Source organism: Equus przewalskii, chromosome 2 (genome assembly GCF_037783145.1).
Source record: "Equus przewalskii isolate Varuska chromosome 2, EquPr2, whole genome shotgun sequence".
NCBI classification, from domain to species: Eukaryota; Metazoa; Chordata; class Mammalia; order Perissodactyla; family Equidae; genus Equus; species Equus przewalskii.
Genome location: NC_091832.1, coordinates 72,625,476 through 72,651,258, shown reverse-complemented (window position 1 = coordinate 72,651,258; position 25,783 = coordinate 72,625,476). Strand labels below are relative to the sequence as shown.

Below are 25,783 nucleotides of genomic sequence, written 5' to 3'. Positions count from 1 at the left end.
GGATTTGGTCACCTGGATGCTAACATACAGGGCTTTGCATGTGATACCTCTGAGACATCCAACTCATATGCTATGTGATTTTCTTCTACAAAATTTCACGATTTAATTTACATTGCAGTCATAATTACATTAAGCAGGGGATCCTGAAGCAAGGTAAAAAGAACCAAATGTAAAAGCAATCAGTGTTTTTAAAAAATTTACAGCATGTAAAGTAGGTGGTCTCTGAAATTGAATCTATTAGCCTCAGGGCATTGTCAATGTAGGCACTAGATGCAATATTTAATATTCTTTTCCCTCTTTCACTTAATATTTAATAAATTTAATTGTTCTTTACTCACTCATTATCAAAATACATGCTTGAGGTATCTAGTATCACAAGGCAAAGGCACCAGGATAAACCCAAAACTTCTGTAACATAGATAAGGGGAAATATACTCACGTTTTCTTTCCTTTACATTGTTTCTACCTCGCATATTATTGTCTTTACTTTTATATTCTCTCTCTCCTTCCCCCTCCCTCTTTTTAACCCTCTGCCTTTATTTTTGCTATTCTTTCTCAACCCTCCATTTTGATAATGGATGTTGTTTACTCAGTTATGTCCTGACCTCGTATTCTGCGGGCAACATTAACAATATACAGGGTATTTATAAAACTTTCAGTTCCGGCATAATGAAAATGTGGCATGCTATTATTATTTTTTTTAAAAGCATTACTGCTTATATCTCTGTGGGATGCTTTTGAAAATTGACACTATCTAAAATGTAATTCCTTTTTTATTACTTTTTAATGCTGAATTTGCAGCAATCTTTATGGTTTATTCCAAATGTATTTTGCCAGGGGGGTTTATTTTCCCCCTTTTGTTGATTTCCCTGTGTCTTTCAAAATGTTTATCGATCTGAAAGCTATAGATTTTTATCTTTTTTCAAAGAGTTCAAAACTTCTTTCTTATATACTCGACAAACACTTCCATTCAGGAAAATAATAACATAAGTTCAGATTTTGAAAGATGAACTTAATATTTCACCAATGTTCTATAATTGAAGAATTTAGAACAAAGCATACCTGAATATTTGGATAAATCCAAATGTGTAAATTATACTTTAGCATTACACATTGTCCTGTGAACTATGAAGTCGACAATTCTTTGGCTATTTTAAAGTGATAACTTGTTTCTGATAGAAAGTTTCTTCTTGTTTGTATCCGTACAGAGTTTGCATCCATACAGAGTTAATTTACATCAAATCTGAGGAAATCAGGCCGGCCTGGTGGTGCAGCAGTTAAGTGTGCGCGTGCCGCTTTGGCGGCCCGGGGTTCACCTGTTCGGATCTGGGGTGGGGACATGGCACCACTTAGCACGCCATGCTGTGGTGGGCGTCCCACATTAAAGCAGAGGCAGATGGGCACATATGTTAGCTCAGGGCCAGTCTTCCTCAGCAAAAACAGGAGGATTGGTGGCAGATGTTAGCTCAGGGCTAATCTTCCTCAAAAAAAAAAAAAAAAAAATCTGAGGAAATCTATGAAGAAATGCAGTGTATAAAATGCAGCAATTCAGAGATTTCAGAACCCTCTCCAGATTTCCTATGCGCTTCACCATCATGACTACCTTATCTCTGCTCAGAGGAAATAAACCAAACTTTTATTTTCTTTGAATAAGAGAATGTAAAAAAGCAATTCAAATTCTGCCCAAATGAAACACTGCAATGATAATTTCTTAGAGTTGCTTATTAAAGATTCCTCCAATTAATGAAAGTTAAGTCGAACGAAAACTTGCTTAGCTGTTTATCGATTTATAATTTTACTTGTATTTGGGGAAAATTAAGCAAATAGCAGTCTGTTGTTTTGTTATGATTACCATGCAGAAAGAAAAAATCTTCAATTTGCTTTTCTCTGTTTTGCATTCAAGCAAGATAATGAAATTCTAGAAAGATATAACAATATTTTACCCAAAAGGTAAAAGCTCAGGAAGACTAAAGGGATTATAAAACTAAATACAGCTGTTTCAATCAAGCTCAAATTTCATGGTCTAAATGAATTCCATCCTCTCCACCCCCTTTCCACTCAAAAAACAGAGATTCCTCAAATCACAGAAAGCAGTGTTTAATTTTAATTTCAAACAAATTTTTTAAAGAAATCACTGAAGGACAAACTTTGGAAACCTAGACTCTGAGAATGTATAGAAAGCAGAATGAGCTGATTCAGTAAGTCATCGTATACTATTTTTTTTACTTTCCCTTTTGAAGGTTATCACAAGAATAGATAGAGTAGAGCTTCACTTCACTAAAGTATTGAATATACTTATACTATGACTATGAAATGCTGAATAACATAGGTTGATTCTAGAACAGCTAAGTGATCTTGTATCTATCTGAATAATCATTTACATTTTCAGTATCAACAGTTATATCAACATTTTCTAAATTGTGGTCATTGTCTTAGATGGCTATATACAAAATGCTATATTGATTTGAGAATAACATGGATCTAAGTGGAAAAAATGAATAAAACAGGGGCTTTTGATCTTTAAGAAAAATAAAGGTAAGATATTGGTTTAACTCTCAATACACAGAGACCACCAAATTCACAATAAAATAGCCTGACTGAACAACGTGGTAGAAGAAGTAATATCTCCCCTCAAAAAAACAAAAACAAAATAGAAAAAGAAAAACACAAAATTGGATTCTAGATTCTACAGTACCTAATGTGAGCCATCTTTAATAAGATGAGAAAAAAAAGAAAAGCAATTAATTCATTATTAATAACAGGTACTTTGACACAAAAGTCACATCTAGAAGGAAGTTTGAGCCTAGCTGGGAGAATTCCAGCCACCACACTTCACAGGGAAGGGATAAAATGGCCTACATTCAGGAGAGTAAGTAAGATAGCAGAGAGACTTGAAGCCTATTCATATGAATAATGGTCGATAGAACAGGAGATTTTTAGCTTGAGGAATAGAGCATTTTAGGGGCTATGACAGCCATGTTCAAATATTCCAAGGGCTACACTGTGGAAAGGATATTAGATATTTATGACAAATCTGCACAGCCGAATTCGCGCCAGTAACTGAAAGCTACAGGAGGTAGATTTTAGTTCAAGACAGCATGTTTTCAAAGTTGCAATGAGGCGTTTCATCCACTTATAGGTGGCTGCAAGTTACTCAAAGTAACTTACTATAAGCTGAATGAGTGTTTAACAGGCATATTTGAGAGTATTCAATAAAAAAAAGAGTAAACGGGGGCCTGTCCGGTGGGGCAGTGGTTAAGTTCGTACGTCCACTTCATTGGCCCAGGATTTCCAGTTTCGAACCCAGGTGAGGAACTGTACATCACTTGGCAAGCCATGCTGTGGTAGGCGTCCCACATATAAAGTAGAGGAAGATGAGCATGGATGTTAGCTCAGGGCCAATCTTCCTCAAGAAAAAAAGCAAAAAGAGTAAAGATCTGGTAAACTAGCTGATTTTAACCATATCCAAAAGATATAACGTACTGTAAGTCAACTATCTTACGTTAGAGAAGAAAGAATTATGATTTAAATTCTTAGATACTTATTAGAAATTTTGATTCAACTTAGGGGGAAAAAGGGAACTCTTTTCTTATGTGAAAATCTTCAAGCAAAGAACACTGAAACATTTTGATTTATGCTTTTCCCTTAAGGTTGTAGTTTTCAAATTTCATGTGAGTCAGAATTACCAGGAAGGCTGATTTAGTGGATCTGGATGGGATCTGAGAAATCACATTTCTGACAAGTTCCCAAGGGATGTTGATGGTCGAGTTGATTCTGACACCACACTTTCTGACACACCAGCTTAAGGAAGTGGGTTTGTAGTATTACTGCTAACTTCCAAGCACATTAATCTCCTACCTAGACAACAGAGCAATCTGGGCTCCAGATTATTAAGCAGAATGGATTGTCTTTCCAAAGTATGATTAACTGAAGTATGGGAAAAATTAGCTTCTTTCCAAAATTATGTTCCATTAAAAATTAGCAAAATATTTTACTAAACTTTAAGGTATATAAAATTACTAACTTAATATTATTCCCTATTCTTACTCTTTCCACTGGCTCTTTGTCGATCCTAGAATACAATTCAAAAGTTTTACTATAGTTTATTCCCTCCATTACCTCTCTGCTCCTCATCTCTTTAAACTGAATCACTGCCTTTATTTCCCTATATGTTGAATACATTTAATCCTTGAAAATACTGAACATTCTCAGAGCTTTTGAATATATATGTCTTTCGTCCTGCTTAGAACCCTTTTACCCCCTTTTTACTAAAAAAGTGACCATTTTTGTCTTTCAAATTTCAGCTAAGTTGTTTCTTCACTTATCCCACCCCGTAAAACCAAGTTGAATAACCACGCTATGAACTTCTATTGCATCCTGCAGTTACCTCAAGTTTTTTGCTCTATAAATTATCTCCATGAATGTATGAATACCATATACTGCTTAAATCTCTGCACTAATACGTACTTAAATAAAAGTATATTAATATTGGAAGGTTTTAAATATCTAAGCCTTGGATAGGCATCTTGCTTCATAATCTTCAACTGCTATTAGTTGTGGCTTAAATCAAATATATTTTCCTAATTATGAACAGAACCAACCTGGCTTGAACAAAGGTATAGGCTTCCTCTGGGAATTCTTTTACTATAAATTGCCATTAAAAGTTTCCAAGCATTTTTCCCCAGTTAATTCTGCAATTAAGGGGATGCTAATTAACGGAATGATTCAAACATTCCCTCTGGAAGTTCTGTTCTTTATTATTTGTTTGCCATTCATTCTCCTAGGCCTTGTTTGTAGCTTGACAGATTATAGATTTGATTTTTCTTGGCTAATATCATGTACATAGTATAGTCAACCACCCACCCCATACATCACACCTTAACATTCTATCTACTTAATGTTGTTACATTATTATTTTCTTTTGTCTTCCAAAATTTCAACAGTAAAAAAAATCTTTGCACGCAGTACAAAGTTTTCACCAGAGTGGATTTTCTTTTATATGGCAACATTTTTCTTTATTATATATATTCAAAAATATATATATATATATATAATATGCATTTTTATAAATATATTTATATTAATATATGTATATATTTTTATCTTGGACATATTAAAAATTCTATATCTATTAAAGAATTCTTCTATATTCTTTCTCCGTATATTCTTATATGAATATATATGATATATGGAGAAAGAATATAGAATTCTTCTATATAATAACACATGGAAAGAAAATATAGAATTCTTGTATAATAAGAATATATGGAGAGAGGATATAGAATTCTGTAATACATATAGAAAAACATAAATTACTATTCTTACTTTTTTTTTATATTCAAGTCTTTGATACAGAATTCTAACCATTAGTACAATAGTTTCTTACCCTTACTGCACTTTAGCATCATCCAGAAACCTTTACAAATATCCATATCTAGGGCCCAATCTCAAAATAGCTGATTTAATTTTCTAAGAGAATGGAACAGACATTTGCAAGTTTATATGCTCCCAGAAGATTCTAATATGCAACCAAGATTGATAACCACTGCTTTAGAGGCCCTTAGAGTCAGTCTATACCTATAATTGCTTTCTTGACATATTCTTAAATTGTTAAAAAGAAGGAAATTTGACAGAAATACAAAATCTTTTTCTGCAGGTTTGTGCAATGTTTCACCATAAGGATACTAAACATAAGTTTTCTATTGAGAGTCAGTAGGATTTGTTATCATTATAACTGGTAACAAGTAAAATTCCCAACAGAGGATCATTTTGTAGCTGCCAGAAATCATGTCACCTGGCTTACAATCCTGATAACAGTAATAACACAACAATGGAAGTAAGTAATTTTGAGATTATTGCTATGGACTGAATGTTTGTGTCCCCCCAAAAAAAATTTATATGGTGATGCCTAATCCCCAATATGATGGTATTTGGAGATGCAGCCTTTGAAAGGTAATTAGGTCATGAGGATAGAGCCCTCATAGATAGAATTAGCACCCTTATAAGAAGAAACAGGAGAGAGATTGTCCCCTCGATCTTTCTCTTGGCCATGCGATCATATAGTGAGAAGACTGCTATCTATGAACACGTAAGAACGCTCTCACCAGACACCAGATCTGTTGGCACCTTGACGTTTGACTTCTCAGCCTTAAGAATTGTGATAAATAAATGTCATGTAAGCCATCCAGTCTATGGTATTTTTATTATAGCAGCCTGAACTGATTGCTACAATCGTTTTCCTACTGTTTGATAAGTGAAAAAGAATAAGGTACATTAGCTTCACTTAGAAACTCAGTAATTCTACCAGTTGGCACATAATTCAAAAGATACTGAGCTTGTATCTTCCAGTGGTGTAGGGGATTACATTTTATAAGCTTAGGCAATTTCAATAAACTGCTAGGTTCAGCAAGTTTCCATAATTAATAGTGATAAGATTATGAGAAAAACAAGATATTCACAAATGAGTATCAAGTGGCGCTCAACATTAGAATGAACTAGAAGTGCAGGTGGGAAACCATGACAATAACATCAGATTTTGGTGTTCCGATTAATACAAATTAAAACCACCAAAGCATAGCATCGCTGATTTTATTTTGTTTGTTTATTTTGCTTTGTTGATTTTGTAATTGCTTTATTATTCTCAGATTCTTAGCAAATTTTTCACTTCTGAAAAATTTGGACTAGCCTAAGGACACCTAGGTAACAGGTCAATTGTGTGTTGAGAAATCCCAAACTTCTTTCATATACAGTGTTAAGCTTTCCTGCGGCAAGTACTCTTTCAGAGGAATAAAGTTTTTAATAGAGAAATTTTGTTTTTACTAATTATCAGTAAACATCGCAAAAATAAAAAAGTTGAAGTCCATCCTAGTAGGGATTGAGGAGTAATGGAACCTGCTTCAAATGAGAGACTATTTGACATCAAATAATTGAATAGATAATATTAGGAACTTCGGTGTTTATATTATGTACAAAAGCTGTAAGAAGTTTACACTGATAATTGCCCAGTTTCCTCATATGTCAAAAGAGGGAAATGTCTTTAAGAAAAATTTCAACTGTAAAGTGATTTGTTTATCATTAGGGTAAATTCATAATTGAAGAATGACTTTTATTCTGAGTCAGATATTGCATAATAATTCACATTGTAATAAACTTTCAAAACGGGACTTAGTAAGAAATTTTGAAGCCTCAATTTTAGTAATTTTTCTCTTGAAAGATGAATATTCACTCATTTAATTATCCTGTAATGGTTTTGCTCAAGATTAGTCAGCAACAGCAATAATAAAACATCTGCTCATCTCTCATTTTTTCCAGCTAGGTAGACAAAAGAAAAATATAGAATTAAAGTAATTCTTAAAAGCTATTCTGAAATATTTTACAAAACAAATAAGTTGGCACAAACACTTTGGAAAACACTTTGGCATTATCTATGAGAGCTATGTGCTCACCCTATGATCTTAAAATTACTCTTCAAGAGAAATGAGTGCATACATTCAACAAAAAGCATAACACAAGAATGTCATGATATACCCAAACTGGAAAAAACTCAAATATCTATCAACAGTAGAATGCATAACAAACTGTGAATTTTGTGTAATAGGCACTATAGAGTACTAAAAACAATACACTTCTGCTACATTCAACAATGTGGATGAATATCACAGACATAGCGCTTAGCAAAAAAAGAGCCATACATGAAAGCACCTTCAGTAGAATTCCATTTATATGACATTCAAAAGCAAAGCTAAATTTAGGTTGCAAAATCCAGAATAGTGGCTACCTTCAGAAGATGGTATTAATTAGAAGTGGTAAGAGGAGCCTTTGCTTTGTGGGAAATATTTTGTATCATAATCTGAGTGGTGGCACTGTGAAGGTATACTTACGTAAAAGTGTATTTAAGCGTACAATGATGACCAATGTATTTACTGAATCTGTTACCTCAATTAAAATGTTTAAAACTGATGTATTTCAATATTTTTCTTTAACAATACAACCTAGTTACTGAGACCAATATTTTAAAGAGTGGGGTTTCATACGTGGCCAGCATGTGACAGAAATCCTGTATCATAATTCTTAAAATATAGCATCAACTTTGTCTTTCTAGGAAAAAAAATACCCTAAATTAAAGACTGATAAAAAAGAGCAAAAATGGATTTATACTATCTTATTGTTTATAAAATGATATTAAGCCAGATCTTTAATATTGTTAGTTAAAAGAGAAGCCAAAGTCAGCTGATGTGTACAGCAGCAATTCATTCTAAAGCCACTAGAGCAGAGTTTCCCAAATTGCGTTTCCCAGAATATCAGAAGGTGTTCAAATTTTTCTATAGTCCATTTAGTTGGAAAATTCTAGGTTAAGCAAAGTTTAGAGAATTTCTCAGACTTTAATATGCTCTTGTGCATTGTGCATTTCCACAGAAGCATACTATGCAGTTTTCGCCAAATGACTTGGTCATTAGAATCCATTTTCAGCAGAACATTTCACAGAAATAATGTTCTCAGGGGCAATGAATACAGACTTTGGGAGGTGAATAAGAGACTTTATTATACCAATCAAAAGGAAAAATCATCAGATCTTGTGGAACAGTTTTCCAAAAAGAGGGACACTGAACACAACAACAGGTTTTGAACTATAGCATAAAAACCAATTCTATTTGTGTTTTAAAGGGAGCATTTTTTATTATAATGATGGATTTAAACAATGGCTGAGATTACACAGGGAGAATTAAAGGATATGCTTTTTTTTGGAGAGCACATAGCTATTTGGAATATCAAGTTTTGAAGAAAAAGGAGCTGAAAATCTAGCAGAAATGGTAGAAATACTCTTCTGATGGGAATATTTGTACAATGAGTACATATGCTGCATGTGTATAAGTATGATGATAGAGTGTTTTAAACAAACGCATCAGAAAAGATATCCCTAATGTGTAGAGCCCCTATCTAATTTTTATTAGATCAGAGTTTAATTCCTAAATCTATCAATATTTGATTTTAGCAACTTGAACATATAGCAATTAGGCCCTAAACTTTTCATTAGCAAAATAAAGATTTCAGACCTGTAGACAGATAAAACACATTGCAGCTTTCACTTTCAGTGATGCTTTCACGAGTGTATAAATAAATGCAACCATGTTTCCAAAATACTTAATTTTCTCTCCGGAAAAAAACTTTTAGAATTGTCCTCAATTTTTAAAAAATATATTTGGTTGCAGCTAGTCTTCATCCTTTGAGGATAAATTTCACGCTTGGAACAGCTAAACCATTTGAAATCATAATTACAAAATCAGCAGGTGATTAAGACCATGCATTTGAATCTTTTAATTTTTATTAAGCAAAAGAAATATTATATTCAAAAAAACCTTTTATGAATCAAATATATAAATCAGCAAGCTTTAGGTGAAGTGGGAGTAGAGTCAAAAGGGGTTTCTGTTCAACTTTCTGCTTACCTTCCATTTTCATGTATTATTTCGTGATCACATCCATGTAACCTTAAAGCTAAGCATAAGATAGAATGGAAACTAGTAATCTGGCGCAGTGACTCATAGATGCCTACATACTCTTTCCGTTAGTATTTCTAATACTTGGTTAATGTACATTCTCCATTCAAGGGAGAGAAATAGTTCTGTGGGCAGGCAATGTAGCCTTATTTGTTTTTTTCAATATAATATTGCTTAAATATGAACAAGCTTAGTATGAGTTATAAAATTTACTCATACATGTCTCTTAAATATCTACAAATTAAAAATGAACTTAAAGGGTAAATACAAGAAATAAAAAAGTCAACAATATTCAAATGATGATATGGAATTGATAAAATGAGAGATATTTGTTGAAGCTATATTAATACTTGCCACATGCCTATGGTACTGACAGGAATACAGAACGCAATAGGAGTGAATATCTTTTACTTTCTTATTTTTCAAAAATGAAATAGTAGTGCATTTTTAAGACTTGTTAAAACTCTAATATAATGTGATAAAGCAAGAGAAATTTTCTCATTACAATAGTTATATTTTCTTTTACTCTTTCTTTTCCTAACTGGAGTTTTAATTCCTTCTTTTCAATGTTATTTCTGCCATTTCTGGTTTGCATATCATTACTCTTCTCAGAGAAGTGAGTTATAGAGATGATATACCAGGGAAATACTGCTTTAGATCTTAAATTGAGTGTGACTGATTAACTTTAGTGGCTCAGAAACTAACTGCAATAGATGAATTCCTAAATTTTTTAATAATGAAATGTCAGTCAAATCAAGATAATGTTTTAGAGATATATATATATACTTACATATTATATTACTATAAGTAAACATATATTAAAATATATATTATTGTATATAATTCTATATGTACATATATATAAATATATACACACATATACAAATACCTACATAGATATATTCAGGCACATTGTATTAAATATAGCATTATTTTAGTCATATATAATTTATGTTAACCATTATAGCTTATAATTATTGTTTAGTTAAACATTTAAAACTTCCTTCCAAATGTAAAGTCTTTTCATTGTCTTCACATTGTTTTCTATGAACTCACACTAAAGAGGCTAACAGTAATATCAACTAGTGTGAAATTTTACAATGATGATATAAGTATTTCCATGAAATGATTCTATGTACCTTGGAATATTGAAGAAATTTAAAGCACTTCAAAGAGTGAATAATAAGAAGAAAAAATTTACAAACAATGGGCAAAAACACTTGAACAGATGCTTCACAAAACAAAATTTATGAATAGTACACAAATGAAAAGATGCTCAATGTTTCTAGTCATCAAGAAAGTTCAAATTAAAACTATAATGCTTACCATTCTTCAGAATGGCTAAAATTAAAAGCTGAGAGAATAATAAATGTTGTGAAAAATGTAGAGTAACTAGAAATTTCATTCATTACTTTTGGGAAAGTAAAACTGTACATCTACTTTAGAAAAAGTTCTGTTAGCTTCTCATTTAAAGAAAAATACCTATCCTAAAAACCAGCAATCCGTTGCCAGTTATTGACCCAAGGGATACGAAAATATATAACCAAAAAAGACTTGTATAAAAATGTTCATAGAAGCTTTATTCATAAGAGCTCCAACTAGGATTCCATTGACAGGAAATGGATTAAAAAAACAAAAGAAAACACTGTGGTATATTCATAAGGCAGAATGCTACTCAGCCATAAAAGAGAATGCACTATTGAGATACACAATAACATAGATGAATCTCAATAACATTATTATGAGTTAAAGAAGTGTTACACAAATCTGCACATATGGTATGATCCCATTTACATGAAATTTAGAACAGACAAAACTATACTATGTTGAAAAAATCAAAACATTGGCCACCTCAGAGGGTAGTTTGACAGAGAAGAGGCATGAGGGAATTTTCTTGTGGGATGATGACATTCTATATCTTGATGTAACTGTATTTTGATGTCTGTTGCACAAGTGTACACATTTATCAAGACTCAAAAAATAAAGACTTAAGATACGGGCTTTCCATTGTATGTAAAAAGTATCTCCAAATAAAAAAACTCTAAATAAATATTTAATTCCAGTTAATGATATATACCAAAGCATTTAAGAAATGAGTTTAATGTATATAATATAATTTGAAATAAATAAAAAATAAGATATATTAACACATGGAAAGAGACATGGAGATACATATAAATACACACCTGTATATGTGAAAACCAAACATAAAATATTTATCTAGGTCTTTATTACATGGGTGTTCACTGTAAAATTCATTCAGATCTGCTAAGTGCTTAAAATATCATCTAAAATTTGAGAAAAAATAAAATACAATGGATACGTAATTCCCTTCAAGAATTTCCTAAACTTACACACAATTAAAGAAAATGTTTATATTACTTCAAAACATGTATTTTTAAAATTCATGTTGTTGCATTTTTGTTTATTTATTTATTTTAGTATTGTCAAAATACTTCTTTTTGTGGGGTCTTTATAGAAGATTTATATAAATTTAATTGAAACCATACCCTGAGAACTGTATAAACTGGCAAGAATATAAAATTATATTCTTTTGAAACATTATATCATTTGGACCTTCCAATGACTGGCTTTCATTTAATTACTCTAAACCACAGGGACTTTTCAATAACTGAGGTCATTAAAACATTCATCATAATAAACAATTTTTTAAAATGATTGAGTGATCTCATGGACATCAAAATGATAATTAAAAAAACTACCATGAACAACTCTATGCCCACAAATTTGGTAATTTAGATGATATGGAAGAATTCCTGGAAAGACACAATCTGTCAAAAGTCAGCCAAAAAAGAAATAGAAGATCTGAATAGGTCTATGTCTGTTAATGAAAGTGAATCAATAATTAATAACCTTCCAAAACAGAAAACCCTAGGCCCAGACTGGTTCACTGGTAAATTCTACCAAACTTTTGAAAAAATACATATCAATTCTCTACAATGTCTTCTAGAAGAAAGAAGCAGAAGAAATCCTTCTTAATTCATTCTATAAGGCCAGGATTACCCTAATACCAAAAAACGAAAAAGGTATTACAAGAAAAGAAAACTACAGAGCAATATCTTTCATGAACACAGATGCAAAAACCTTCAATAAAATATTAGCAAATTGAATCCAACAATGTATAAAAAGAATTATACTCCATGAACAAATGGGGTTTATCCCAGGTATGAAAACTGGTTCAACATTAAAAAAATAAATTAACGCAATCCATCACATCAATAGGCTCAAGAAGAAAAATCACATGATCATATCAATAGATGCAGAAAAAATATTTGATAAAAGCCAACACCAATTCAGGACAAAAACTCTCAGCAAACTAGTTTTAGAGGAGAACTTCTTCAACTCAATAAAGAATGTCTAAAAAAAAATCTATAGCTGACATTATACTTAATGGGGAAGAACTAGAAGCTTTCCCATGAAGATAGGGAATAAGGCAAAGATGTCTCCTTTTACTACTCCTTTTCAACAGTATGTTGGAAAGTGTTCAAACTAATACAGTAACACAAGAAAAGAAGATCAAAGGTATACAGATTAGAAAGAAAGAAATAAAGCAGTCTTGTTTGTAGACGGCATAATTAACTGTAGAAAATCTGAAAGAATTGACAAAATAACTCCTGGAACTAATAAGTGACTATAGCAAATTTGCAGGATACATGGTTAATATACAAAAGTAAATCGCTTTTATACTAGCAATGAACTAGTGGAATTTGAAATTAAAAATACAATACTATTGACATCAGCACTCCCAAAAATGATATACCTAGGTATAAATGTAACAAAATGTGTACAAGACCTATATGAGGAAAACTACAAAACTATAATGAACAAAATCAAAGAAGAAGTAACTAAATGGGGAGCTATCCTATGTTCATGGATAAGAAGACTCAATATTATCAAGATATCAGGTCTTTCCAACTTGATCTATAGATTCCATACAATCAAAATCGAACTCTCAGTGAGTTATTTTGTGAGTATCAACAAACTAATTTTAAACTTTATCTGGAGAGGCAAAAGACTCCGAATAGCCAATATAATATTAAAGGAGAAGAACAAGGTCGAATGACTGACACTCGTCCACTTAAGTTACAGTAATCAAGAGAGCATGATATTTTGTTAAGTTCCTTTTGTATGGTAGGTACTTAAACACTTGTTGAAATAATGAGTGAACATACTTTTTTGTTGATAAAAACTGGACTTGAAGAAAAGTGTTAATTTAGGGAGGCAGAGTGTTCAATGAAAACAGAACTATTCCAGAAAACAGGAAATCTGGATTCTAATCTTAGCTGAGAAACACCTGTGTGATCTTCAACCAGCAACTTCTGCTCTCAGGCCCTCAGTTTTCCCATCTGCATTATATTTATTTAAATAAATTGGATATTTTCTACTATCTTTTAGCTCTAAAAAATTAACTCTCAGCTCATATACAGGGGTATTGACGTCATAAATAAGCAGCGAGTAATATTAGTTAAAAATAATACCACTTTTCTTAATTGTGGTTTATATACATAGGGTTTTCATCTCTTAAATATGTTGAACGTCAAGCTCATAAATCAGAATAAATCCGTTCATTTATAATACAAGGCTTTGCTAATTGAATTCAGAAAAGAATTTTAATAATGAAAGATGTACAAAACAACTTATACTTAATTTATACATTGAAGTAGTGAATGCAAATGCTAGCTGGCCAATATATTAATGATTAGATAGAAGGATTTTTATTTCATTCACCTGTTCTTAACCCTTAACCCTTTTTCCTACATTTACATGTTTAGAGTATCCACTTTGAACCCTGTAAAAAATAATCACAGCTATATTTTATTTTTTGAGTAGGAAGTAGCATAAAGTGCTTAACCAGTGGCAGATTTGGGTGTGTTAATAGTTTGTTTTTCTTTAGCAAACTGATATGATCTAGCAACATCCTTTCTACAGAAATGGTGAGAAAAGACAGCTAGATCTAAAGATAAGAAAGCTTTGGAATTCAATCAAAAGAAATGAACAGCAACAACAAACTTATTTAATGGCACCTAGATCCTATTATTCTGGTACTTCTTGATCAGTAAAAAGATGAATGAGTGTTAAGGGGAACAGCGATAAAGTGATTTTTTTTTCCCAACTAAAAGATGTCCTTAGTTTAAAAGATATTATCTTTCAAAAGAAGATAATTATTTTTAATTATTGAGTTGGGTAGGAGGAAGCATTATGACTCATGTCACTTGAAAATCCATACCAAAGTGGTAGAAAACATCCTATGTGCCCAAGGTCGGTGCATAAGTGGAGTTTTCTGGAATCCTGACAAACTTTGCTCTAATGTACTATGCAAATTTGAGTACTTTGTTATATTTTGTTGAATAAGTGTAAATAGAATGCTAATGCATCACATTTTTAACATTTCAAAACTTCAAATATTTAATGGAAAGCAGATTTATTTTTTCAAGTCATAGCTACTTTTAAAGCTTTACAAAAAATATTTTAATGTAAGGTGACAGAGGTGTGAAGGAGCAACCTTTGTGCATACCATCCTACACATCTATAATAATAGTACTGCTTTGAGAATTCATTCTCAAAGGGATCAAATGACAATTTTCCATAGTAGGGTCTTATCTTGAGAATTTTAAAAGTCAGATAAATCCCTTTATTGATTTATTTTTGTTAAGCAAAGCAGTTCAGTCCACCGCATCTCACTTTTCCCCAGATTAGCAAATATACCCTGGTTTGAAGGGATAAACACGCAAGCAACACATCCAAAGGCCAACAAAACATTTTTTTTCCCTTAAAGTTCTAGAAAGGACAGAGTAAACCAGGTACAAGGTAGGATGAAGTTACAAGCATGTATTCGGTTTCAAATCAACTTTGAAACACACACAGCATTGGTTTTGGCATTAGGCAGGTATATTTGATGGCAACTCTGACCTCCTGTTAGAGGTGCTACTCTCAATGTATATTGGGAAACAGTCCTTGATGGTCCCTGTGTTTCTGTATATCTTGTGAGTGAGACCCTAGCTGGCATTTGTTCTTAAGCATCTATTTAAGCATGTTTGTATGGCAAGAGGCCTTGGAACATGGAGATAATGTCTCCTTCTGGAGCAAAGGGCAAGTGTGTTTACAGCTGGAGAAGACAGAGATTATATCTTTGCAGAGCAAAGGTCAGGAATACTTACTGTCTAGTATAACAAAGATAATGTCTTCCTTTGGTGCAAAGAACAGTCAAGTTTACGGCCCATACAATAGATCTAGTCTGCTTCAACTCATAGATCTTTTCATGTAACATACCCTACAGTGTGTGCTGGTGCAACCTGGATCTCTTTCCATTGCCCTGTGGAAAGTAGGCTCCAGGAACTAGCTCAGTTAATACCAGAATTTCATTTCTCAGAAAACGTATCTCCAAAATGTTCTTATTTTTCAAACAATTTATTTGATTCGAAAAATATCTGGTATTCATTAATAATATTTACCCCTTAGCATATATATGGAATAAATATATCAATGTATATTAACTACTCTATTCCTTAAGATTTAATTAATTAAATATTTGACCATTACTCCCTCACTGTGCTCATTGCCACCATTTTTGCTTTTAGATGGTGGTCCAAATTGCTTCCTGACCTCTGCAAAATAGGTTAACATTTTAAAACGCCTTTCCTTGAATATGTTACGAGCAGTCAGATATTTCCGACGGAATGGCACAGTTTGTCCTCAATCAAGAAATAATGCTCCTGGGTTTGCCTGAAGGTTTCCAGCCTCTAAGTAGTCAGGGTTTTGATGTGTTGTTTAATGTTTGTCTCCTTCCCTAGAGTTCTCTCCTGCCACTCTTTGCCTATCCACATTGATCATTCTTTTAATGCCAAAAGTAAAAAAAAAACCACCTCCCACAAATGGCTTCTTTGAATTATACTGTATTCCAGTGCATAGTAACATTCTCTGGACTTAGTAAGTTATGCAGACTGTTTGTCCCATTTGCATAGTAACTACTCTCATAGACGTTTTGAGTAAGGAGGTAAAGGAATCCTAAGGCAATTTTGGTTTGCAGGAGCAGTTCTGCACTATGAAGCTGGACATAGCATTCTCTGGTCACATAAAGATGTAAGCACTTTAAGGTCTTTAAATGGTCCCACTAGGTATACTCAAAGAGCACTCCTGCTGTCTTTGTAAGATCGTCCCTCAAGCCTGACTTTGATCATCATTGTCAGCAAACAATACAGCAGTATGATCAGTTCTGTAGGTAAGAAAAGGGATGTAAGATATGGTCCTGATCCTAATAGGATTTACAGTCAACCAATTAGGGTATACAGTAACATGCTAACCCTAACCCAAGCATATTACAGGGTTATAAATATAATAAGAGGTTGAATTGTGATGGGAAATTATGAACCAGCAAGGTAAGAAGTAGAGAAAAGAAATAATGGAGAAAAGAGAGTAAGAAAAGACCAAAGAGCAGAAATGAACAGGAAGCTAAGATAGTAGAGAAAATGGAGCCCAGGATTTGCAGTTAAGTGATATGAGTTGAAGTTCTAGTTCTGTCTTTATTGGTGAAGATAGACTATGGTTATGCTGGGATAACAAATAACTCTCAAATCTCAGTGGTTTAGAACAAAAGTTTTTTTTCCCCTCATTTCACATTTCAAGACAAACACTAACTGCCTGGGTGTTTTACTCATCCTAGTTGTTTAGACACTTGGGATGATTAAGCAGTCACCACCTTGAACAGATGCTGCTTGCCATGCTAGAGGAAAAAGAGAATTCTGGAAGATTTTACAATTGTAATCAAATGTTCAGACCAGATGCATTCAATGGCACTTCTCACAACTCATTGGCCAGAACTAGACACATAATCCCATCCATCCACAAAGGGACCAAGACATGACCTTGCTACCATGTGATCAAGATGGGGAAAGAATATGAAATATATGGCACACAGGCCAAATTACTACAAAAAGTACTCATTGTGTAACCTGCATTAAGTTATTTAGACTCTGTGTACTAAGTCTTAAACCCTGCTTTCTAACTTTCTAGGTATGTGATACTAAACATTTGTGGACTCCAGCAATAAAACCAGTTACCACATGAGAATATTCATGTAATTAAATGACCCAGTGTATAGAATAAAGCTAACAGAGTACTTGGTATACGGTCAATGCCTGGTGACACTGTTACATTCTGTATGGGCTGCTCTGAATACACCAATTCTGGAGAATGGCTCAAAATTTGGGAAACATCAAGGAACTTTCTCACAAATGCACATGGCCATCAATAGTCACTACAATCTGCTCGACGCCCAGCTACAGACAGCAGCCAATGTGGTACCTATTGCTTCCTAGTGAGTCTTCACTGGGAGGCTGGCCTAAACCAGGGCTACTGCAACCTTCAGGAGAAGACACTCATTTGAGTCTGGCCAAGAAATAGGTATGGGAATACCATGGTTGTGCTTATGCAGGGGCAGGAGGAGCAACCTGAAAGAACATCAGATGTTTCTCCTTGAGGTCAGTGTCACGTTGGTTCACTACTATCATCACATTTATTTTTTTCTAGTCCTTTTCCCCCATCACTGGCCTACCTTTGCTTTTATCTCCTCTTATTGATCTCACTGATTCTGTCTGTTCCCCTCGCTTGTCCTTAGGAAAGTTATTTTACTTCTCTGGGCTTTAAGAATATCATTTGGATAAATGGGAATAATATTCCCTGCATCTCAGGATTATTGTAGAATTAAATTATAACAATTAATGTATATGAAAGCAGGTAGCACAATATAACTGTGCAATTTTTATTTTAAAGTAGTAAATAAAAGACCCACTTTTTGGATTCGAATTTGGTAATTGTATTTTACGTGTCTAAAGTGCTAACGGATTCTTCCATTTCATGTTCCATAAACGCTTGTCAGATAAATACATTGGATGAAACGTGATGAGCTCCCTTAGACACATAATGTGGACTATAATTAAGATTTGTATAATTAGTATTATGGATTTATGTGTTACTCATTTTTTTTTCCCTGAGGAAGATTTACCCTGAGCTAACATCTGTGCCAATCTTCTTCTATTTTGTATTCGGGTTGCTGCCGCACAAGCCTGATGAGCAGTATAGGTCTGTGCCTGGGAGTCAAACCCACAAACCCAGACTGCCAAAGCAGAGCATGCTGAACTTAACAACTATGCCATGGGGCCAGCTTTGTGTTATTCATTTTTATCTTGAGACACAGAAAAATATATTTTCAATCGCATTTGTATGTACACACAGTTTTAAATGACATATGTATGTTTGTATATAATTATATTTAGATCTACCATATTTCCATGTAATCTGACCAAAAAAAGTCTCACATTCCACTTTTTGCTCCCAAAATGGAATTCATTATAGAATTGAAACAGAAATATTTAGTAAAAATGAGTTCTATACACATATTTGTTCAAATTCAAAGTACTGACCCCTCTCTGGGGAAATGTGGAAAAGGGCTAGTCAGAATTCAAAATCTATTGTATCTAATATTTATTTTATAGTTTTCTAGTCAATAACTAATATTTAATATTAGTGAAACCTAATCCAAATAGAAAATCTCCTTATCCATTTCCTCAGTCTTAGAGAAATATATTTATATTCTTTGCAATTTAAATAAAACTACGTAGGTTAAAAAATAACAAATAAGAGGAAATTAATTTATGCAATGCTATCAAGATACTTCAGTTTAAAAACTTCATTAAGTATTACTCTGTTTATTTTACTCTGATAAAATGACAGAAAGGGAAATTATACCTATTTATTTTATTACTAATTATAATTAACTATATAATACAATTATATATATATATATATATATCATCTTGATTTCAGTCTTATTCTAGTCAGCAGATGGAGTCATTCATTCCACATATATTTGTTGGATGTTTACCATGTGTCAAATACTGTTCTTGGTGCTGCTGTAAACCAAGGCGAATAGTAGCTTACACCACAATGGAAGGAAATAGTTGACAAACTAATACATAAGAGAAATATATATCTTGACAAATCGTGATGAGTTCTATGGATGAGAATAAATCAAAAAGGGGAGCTAGGGAATGTATATGGTTGTTTCCTCTTCAATTAGGGTTTGGGAGAGCCTCACCAATGAAGTAGCATATGAGCCTAACTGGAATAGAAATCAGTGGAAAAAAGATGACCAGATAACTATTCTTGGAATCCTAATAATGACCAGATAACTATTCCTGGGATCCTAATAATGGCTGACATAAACAAAAATAAAGCCTATAATGAGATTAATCTTCAAGGTCTTGGGGAAGGAATGGTGGTCTAGTGGGAGGTTGACAGTAAGTGGAAAGTATCTGGTGGGGCATTTGCAGGGACTTAAACAACTCAGGGTACTTCTTTACTCCTGTCAAATACACTCTTTCATGCACACACACACACATACACTCACTCACAAAATGCCTTTTATAGCTTAATTTCACCTCTGTCCCAAGTCATTTGAAAATTAGATGTTACCATGACATTCTCTGCCTCTCTGCTTTTAAATACCAGCAATCACGTATTACTTCTAACTATTAGTAAAGACTCACAGAGATGGAAAAGATTGGGAGATGACTGATCATTTTTGGTGGGTATTAATGTTTCTAAAACAGGTTTAACTCATCATGTTGTTTCTTTTCTTTAAAGGTTTAATAAATCTCACAGCAATGCATGATAAGCAATTCATCTCCAACATCGAAATTTAATTCAAAATTGTTTATAAATGTACATTAACTCATAAAAACCTGTGGTATTATATTGAGCAGAGGAACAATCAAAAAAGCATAATCACGCAATCTACCTGTCATTTTTCTGCAATCGATTCAATTAGACACTATCGACTGTGTTCATGGCACCGGGAAAGAAATGATTAAAAGCATAGTTTCTGACCTCGAGACACATAACTTAGGGTAGACAAACAGCAAAGAATAAATATTCACTGGATTTGTAACAGTATGAGCCAATATGTTGTATTAATAATGCGTTTTGAGAGTCTTCATAAAGAAAGTATTATTTCTAAGCTTTGGGCTGAGATAAAATTGAATGTTAGTCATGAGGTAGGGGACACAAACAATAATTGAAAGATAGTGGAACAAGGCCAATTCTCCAATTGCATTTACCCAGATTAGAAACTTTAAGAACTTATTTACTTTTATAAGTGACTGAATTTCTACAGTTATTTTTGACATTGAAGTATATTTTTATATTTTACTTATTTTCTTTTTTCTGGTTATCAAACCTATCCTGCATGTTATCACTAGGTAACTAATATATTTAATAACCATTACATTCAGAAAATCTCAATATTTCTAAGAATTTTGATTTCTCATCTATAAAATGAAAATAGGTACATCTTCATATGATTATTTTGAAGATTAAATAAAATAATACATTTAGGAGCTTAGCCTAGTGTCTGGCACATAAAAATCCCAATAAAAGTTAGCTATTTTATCAAAATACTACAATATTATGAAAGGGTTTCAGCAAAAATATATGCGATGTAAATGCCAATAGCATGTATTGAACATATGGGAGAAAATAAATATATTCATTTCTTTCAAAAGCATTTTTTAAAGATAAGAAGCATAAGAAATTTCAAAATATATATTTTTTCCCATAATCAGCATATTATATTTTATCTTTTTTCTAACCAAACCAAAATGTATTATAAACTTCTATTTGGATAAAAAGTTGCTTGAGTATGTTGTTTGCAGTATCATGATCTATTATTAAAATAAAAGCAGTAGCTTAATCTATTAAAAGTATGTAATATATATAATTTATAGTATGCCCAAATGTCAAATTATTTTATACTTGAAAATACTTAACATAAAGAAGTGAAGTATTTCCCCAATATTAGACAACTCAAAATTATGATTTTTGATGAAATTAGTGTTTCATGATTTCTACAAAAACTAATACTTTGCCAACCTATATATCTCCAGATGGTATAGACATCCTTTCTGTGTATCTTTATGGCAAGTTTAAGAATTTAACACTTCTGTTTTAGTTTAAAATATTGCAAACCAATGGAAATAATAGAAACTACCTGATTGATTAGATCGTAACGTATTGACTTATTTTTACACATCCATTGCTATTGCTTCATGTAAACTTTGATATTTTTTTAATGAGCTATCTCTATATTTGTCAAGAAGTATTTAATTCCTAAAATTGTAAATTTCCAAAATTACTACCATTTCATGTTTTAAAATTTGCATTTTCTATTTAGAAATTACATTCTGACAGCATATCCTACAATAAGTGCTCCTAAGTGAATAATAAACCAGATAACTAATAGTTCAGTCTATCACTGCTAGGCACTGTGAGAAGATTCAGAATCGTGACTGTACCTTGTGTCGCAATCTTATTAGAGGTTGATAGGATTTAAGGCCAAACCCGGCTTCTTTGGTCGGCCTTCCTTCTGACCCCAGAAAAACGAATCCAAGAACCAAAATAGCTGACCAGCACTTAAACATCCTTATTGCTTTTCACCTGTGAAAATTAACATTAAAAGCAATCAGAAAAAGGCATTATGTATTTAAGAAATGTATCAAGAAATATTTAATAGCACAAAGAAGTCTTCATAGATGTAATCAAAACTTGCTGGCAATTGCCAAATGAATCCATAATAGACAAACATCTGCAAATAAGATTATGATACCCTTGATCATAACAAATACTGTTTTGTTTTTAACTCAGCAAGCCTTACACAACATTAATAAATAGAAATATAGAGGACAACAAAAATATATTGAGGAAAAGATTAATAAAAACAGGTTGAAAGAAAATAAAAAAAGAAAACATTAAACCAAATCTAATTTTTTTTTTTTTTTGAGAAAGATTAGCCCTGAGCTAACTACTGCCAATCCTCCTCTTTTTGCTGAGGAAGACTGGCCCTGAGCCAACATTCACACCCATCTTCCTCTACTTTATAGTGGGACGCCTACCACAGCATGGCTTTTTGCCAAGCAGTGCCATGTCCCCACCCGGGATCCGAACCGGTGAACCCTGGGCTGCAGAGAAGCAGAATGCGTAAACTTAACTGCTGTGACACATGGCCGGCCCAATATCTAATTTTTGAAGCACCTGTGTAGAATATAATTATCAACATATTTATAAATCTTGAATTCCTCTTTAGGTATGTTTGATGAATAATGCTTAATAAACTATAGCTATTATAATTCACTGGTAAAGATTGGTGAGAGGTTGATAAACTAGCCTTCTATGGTAGGTACTTAAACTGAGGTACAACAGAAATTATGCAGATGGGTTATATTGAGTTATGGATGCATTTTCCCAATAGTATCTGAAAGGCACTTCCTAGAAAATTGCTTTATAAGTGCTTTAAACTAAAATTCCTAAGACTCTTTCCACTGCTCTATGTTTTTGGATATATCAGAAAAATTGTAAAATGGCATAAATTTATTATTATATGAATGCTAAGTCCTTTCCCAAACAAACAAATCTATGCTTTGCATTCAACTATATTCCACTTGACCACTGTCACCAACACATCTCCGTCCCTATTGTGACAACATAGGAGTTCTTTATCTTCCTAAGCTAATCTGTACATCTTACTTCTTGAGAAGCTTAACCAATTGATTGACCCTACTATTTACTGTATTTTAAACTCTCTCTCAGTTATTTTCTTCCATCCTAAACGTACCCAAATCACCCATGTTTGAAGATAATTTCTTTCCTCTACTTTGTAAATTTTCTGAAAGAGTCGTACATCTCATTCTATTCATTTTCTGACCCTAGCCCACTTCAATCATGTTTCTATTCTCATCACTCTATAAAAATAACATTTCTTTTTTCAAGAAATGGCTTCCTTACTTGGTGTCTATGATCTCTGTCTTCTGTTTCTGTAGGATTTGTGAAAACTACTTCTCAGTCCTTTTGCAAGTTCATCTTACTCCTTTGCCACGACATATTATATTTTATCCAATCTCATTGCTAGCCACTTTCCTACTCCATTCACTCAGCCTGGTTACTTCAACATTGTGTATGGTTTTAAATATATGTATTCTTTCCATCCAAACTCCAGATTGGTATAGCCAGCCTACTTAACATCTCCACCTTCGTGTTTTGAAAGCGACTCCTCATAGTATACAAACCCCCACATATCAAGTCACTCTTCCCCAGATTTTCATTCATCCATTTACTCAAGCAGGAAACACAGGAGACATCCTTGACATCTTTATTTCCCTGAACTTTCATATTAAATCTATCACTAAGTTCTGTTACTTCTACCTTCAAAATATATCTCCCAAACATGAGTTCCTTTCCAAATCTACTGTCACAACTCTAGTTCAAGCCATCAGCACTAGTTCTTCCCTAAACTGCCCCAATCACATCTTTACTGGTCTTCCAGATTTGTGCACGTGCACCTTCAATCCATTCTCCACAAACTGCCATAAGGATCACATCAAATCCAAACATCATGATGTAATTGCCCTTGCTAATAATTTGAGGATATACTCATTTACCCTGAACATAAAAAAAACAGATCACTGACATAGCCTACAAGTTCCCACAGAGTCTAGGTTCTGCATATCTTTCTCTTCTTCTCAATTTCTCTTCTTCTCTCCTGCCACACTATTTTTTCTTCTTTTTGCTTGAGGAAGATTGTTCCTGAGCTAATATGTACTAATGTTCCTCTATTTTGTATGTGGGAAGCCGCCACAGCATGGCTTGATGAGTGCTGTGTAGGTCCGTGCCTGGGATCCAAACCAGTGAATCCTGGGCTGCTGGAGCAGGGCACCCAAAGTTAACCAGTGTACCACTGGGCCGGCCCCTGGCCACACTAATTTTTGTTGAGTTCTTTGAACTTCTTTTGTCCATTCCTACTACAACGCTTTTGTACACTATTTCCTCCACTTGAAATATACTATTTTCCCCCATTTATCACCCAAGGACATGCCAAACATATCCTTTAAGAATCCTTCCCCATAACACCAAGTGTGAGTTACATTTCTTAGTTAATTCACTCTCATAGATCAATTTTCCTTCATTTCAGGGCATCTTCTTTAAATTATACATCATTAATATGATTTCTTGAATAATGTTGGCCTTCTTCACCAGATTATATAACTGTCTTCTCCTTCAAACTTCATGAATACAGGGATCTGGGGTGTGTTTTTCCTGTTTTTATTTTTTTTTTCAGTATTATATCATCTGGACCTAGCAAATTGCCTGGCACCTACTAAACATTAAATGAATGTCATCCCACATTGAAGGGTAAAAGAAAGATCGAGTTTTCCTAAATCCTGACAGCATTAAATACAATTCCTATTTCCACTACTGCTACAAAACATCTGAAAACTAACCTGAGAAAACTAAATATTTTCATTTGCAATCCATCCCTTTGCTGTCATTTTGATGTATAGGCTAATCTTTCTCTCAGAGGTAAATATTTGTTTATAAGACAACTGGATGGAATATTTTAAATCCAACATAGAGCCCAAGAATAAAGCAAACAGGATCAGTTCAGAGGAAGGGATATTTTCTCATGGCTCTGAATACTAGTCTCATTCTGTTGTCAATCAGGAGAGGGAGGTTAGAGGCATGGCAACAACCCTGTCCCTCATAACTCTGGGTAGAGGTGAGGCCATCCATTTCCTAAAAGTCCTCATTTAAGGGTTTCTCTTTCTCTCTCCTCTGTCTTTTCCCCTCCCTCTCTCCCTCTCTCTCTTTCTGTTTCTTTCTGTTTCTCTCTCTCTCTCTGTCACACACACACACATATATATTCCACATGGCTGCAAACATTTCATATACTATAAAACATAGAGCAAATGAATAATTAACTTTTAATAAATGACCAAAAATCTCATAAATCTTGGGTGAATAAATTTCCACACATTGATAATTAGATCAGCAATCTCTTGAAATATTTTCTCTGCCAAAAGACAATAGGATAGGAATATCTGCTTTAAGAAATTCCATTAAAAGCTGATAAAAATAAGTCAGCATGTAAGTCTTCAGCTCAATGCATGCAACTGATTTGCACTATTTTAATCTACTTCTCTAATATTATTAACCATGATGAACTTTTTTAATTGATAGTCCTGTGGTTTTCAAGTTTAAAATTTCTTAATAATACCAAGTTGTACAAAAATATAAGTAGAAATGCTTTATCTTGGCAAAAGTTATCATACAACTGGAGTGATTTACTTGGCATCACAGATAAAGTGAAACAGAAATAATATTGAAAGTCAGATAACTTTTTTTAGGAGAACTCTGATTTCTGTTACAGACAGGTATCTGAGCTC

General features: G+C 33.1%; 1 protein-coding gene across 4 annotated transcripts in view; it reads right to left on the bottom strand.

Annotated features, from left to right (window-relative positions):
• Positions 1–25,783, bottom strand: part of FSTL5 (follistatin like 5) — a 718,252-nt gene that overhangs the window by 648,888 nt on the left and 43,581 nt on the right. For all 4 annotated transcript variants that reach the window (XM_008519642.2, XM_008519644.2, XM_008519643.2 and 1 more), the window contains exon 2: positions 21,863–22,004. In XM_008519642.2, coding sequence (XP_008517864.2) covers positions 21,863–21,988 — 126 coding nt within the window. In that variant the 5' untranslated portion in view covers positions 21,989–22,004. The remainder of the gene's footprint in view (positions 1–21,862; positions 22,005–25,783) is intronic.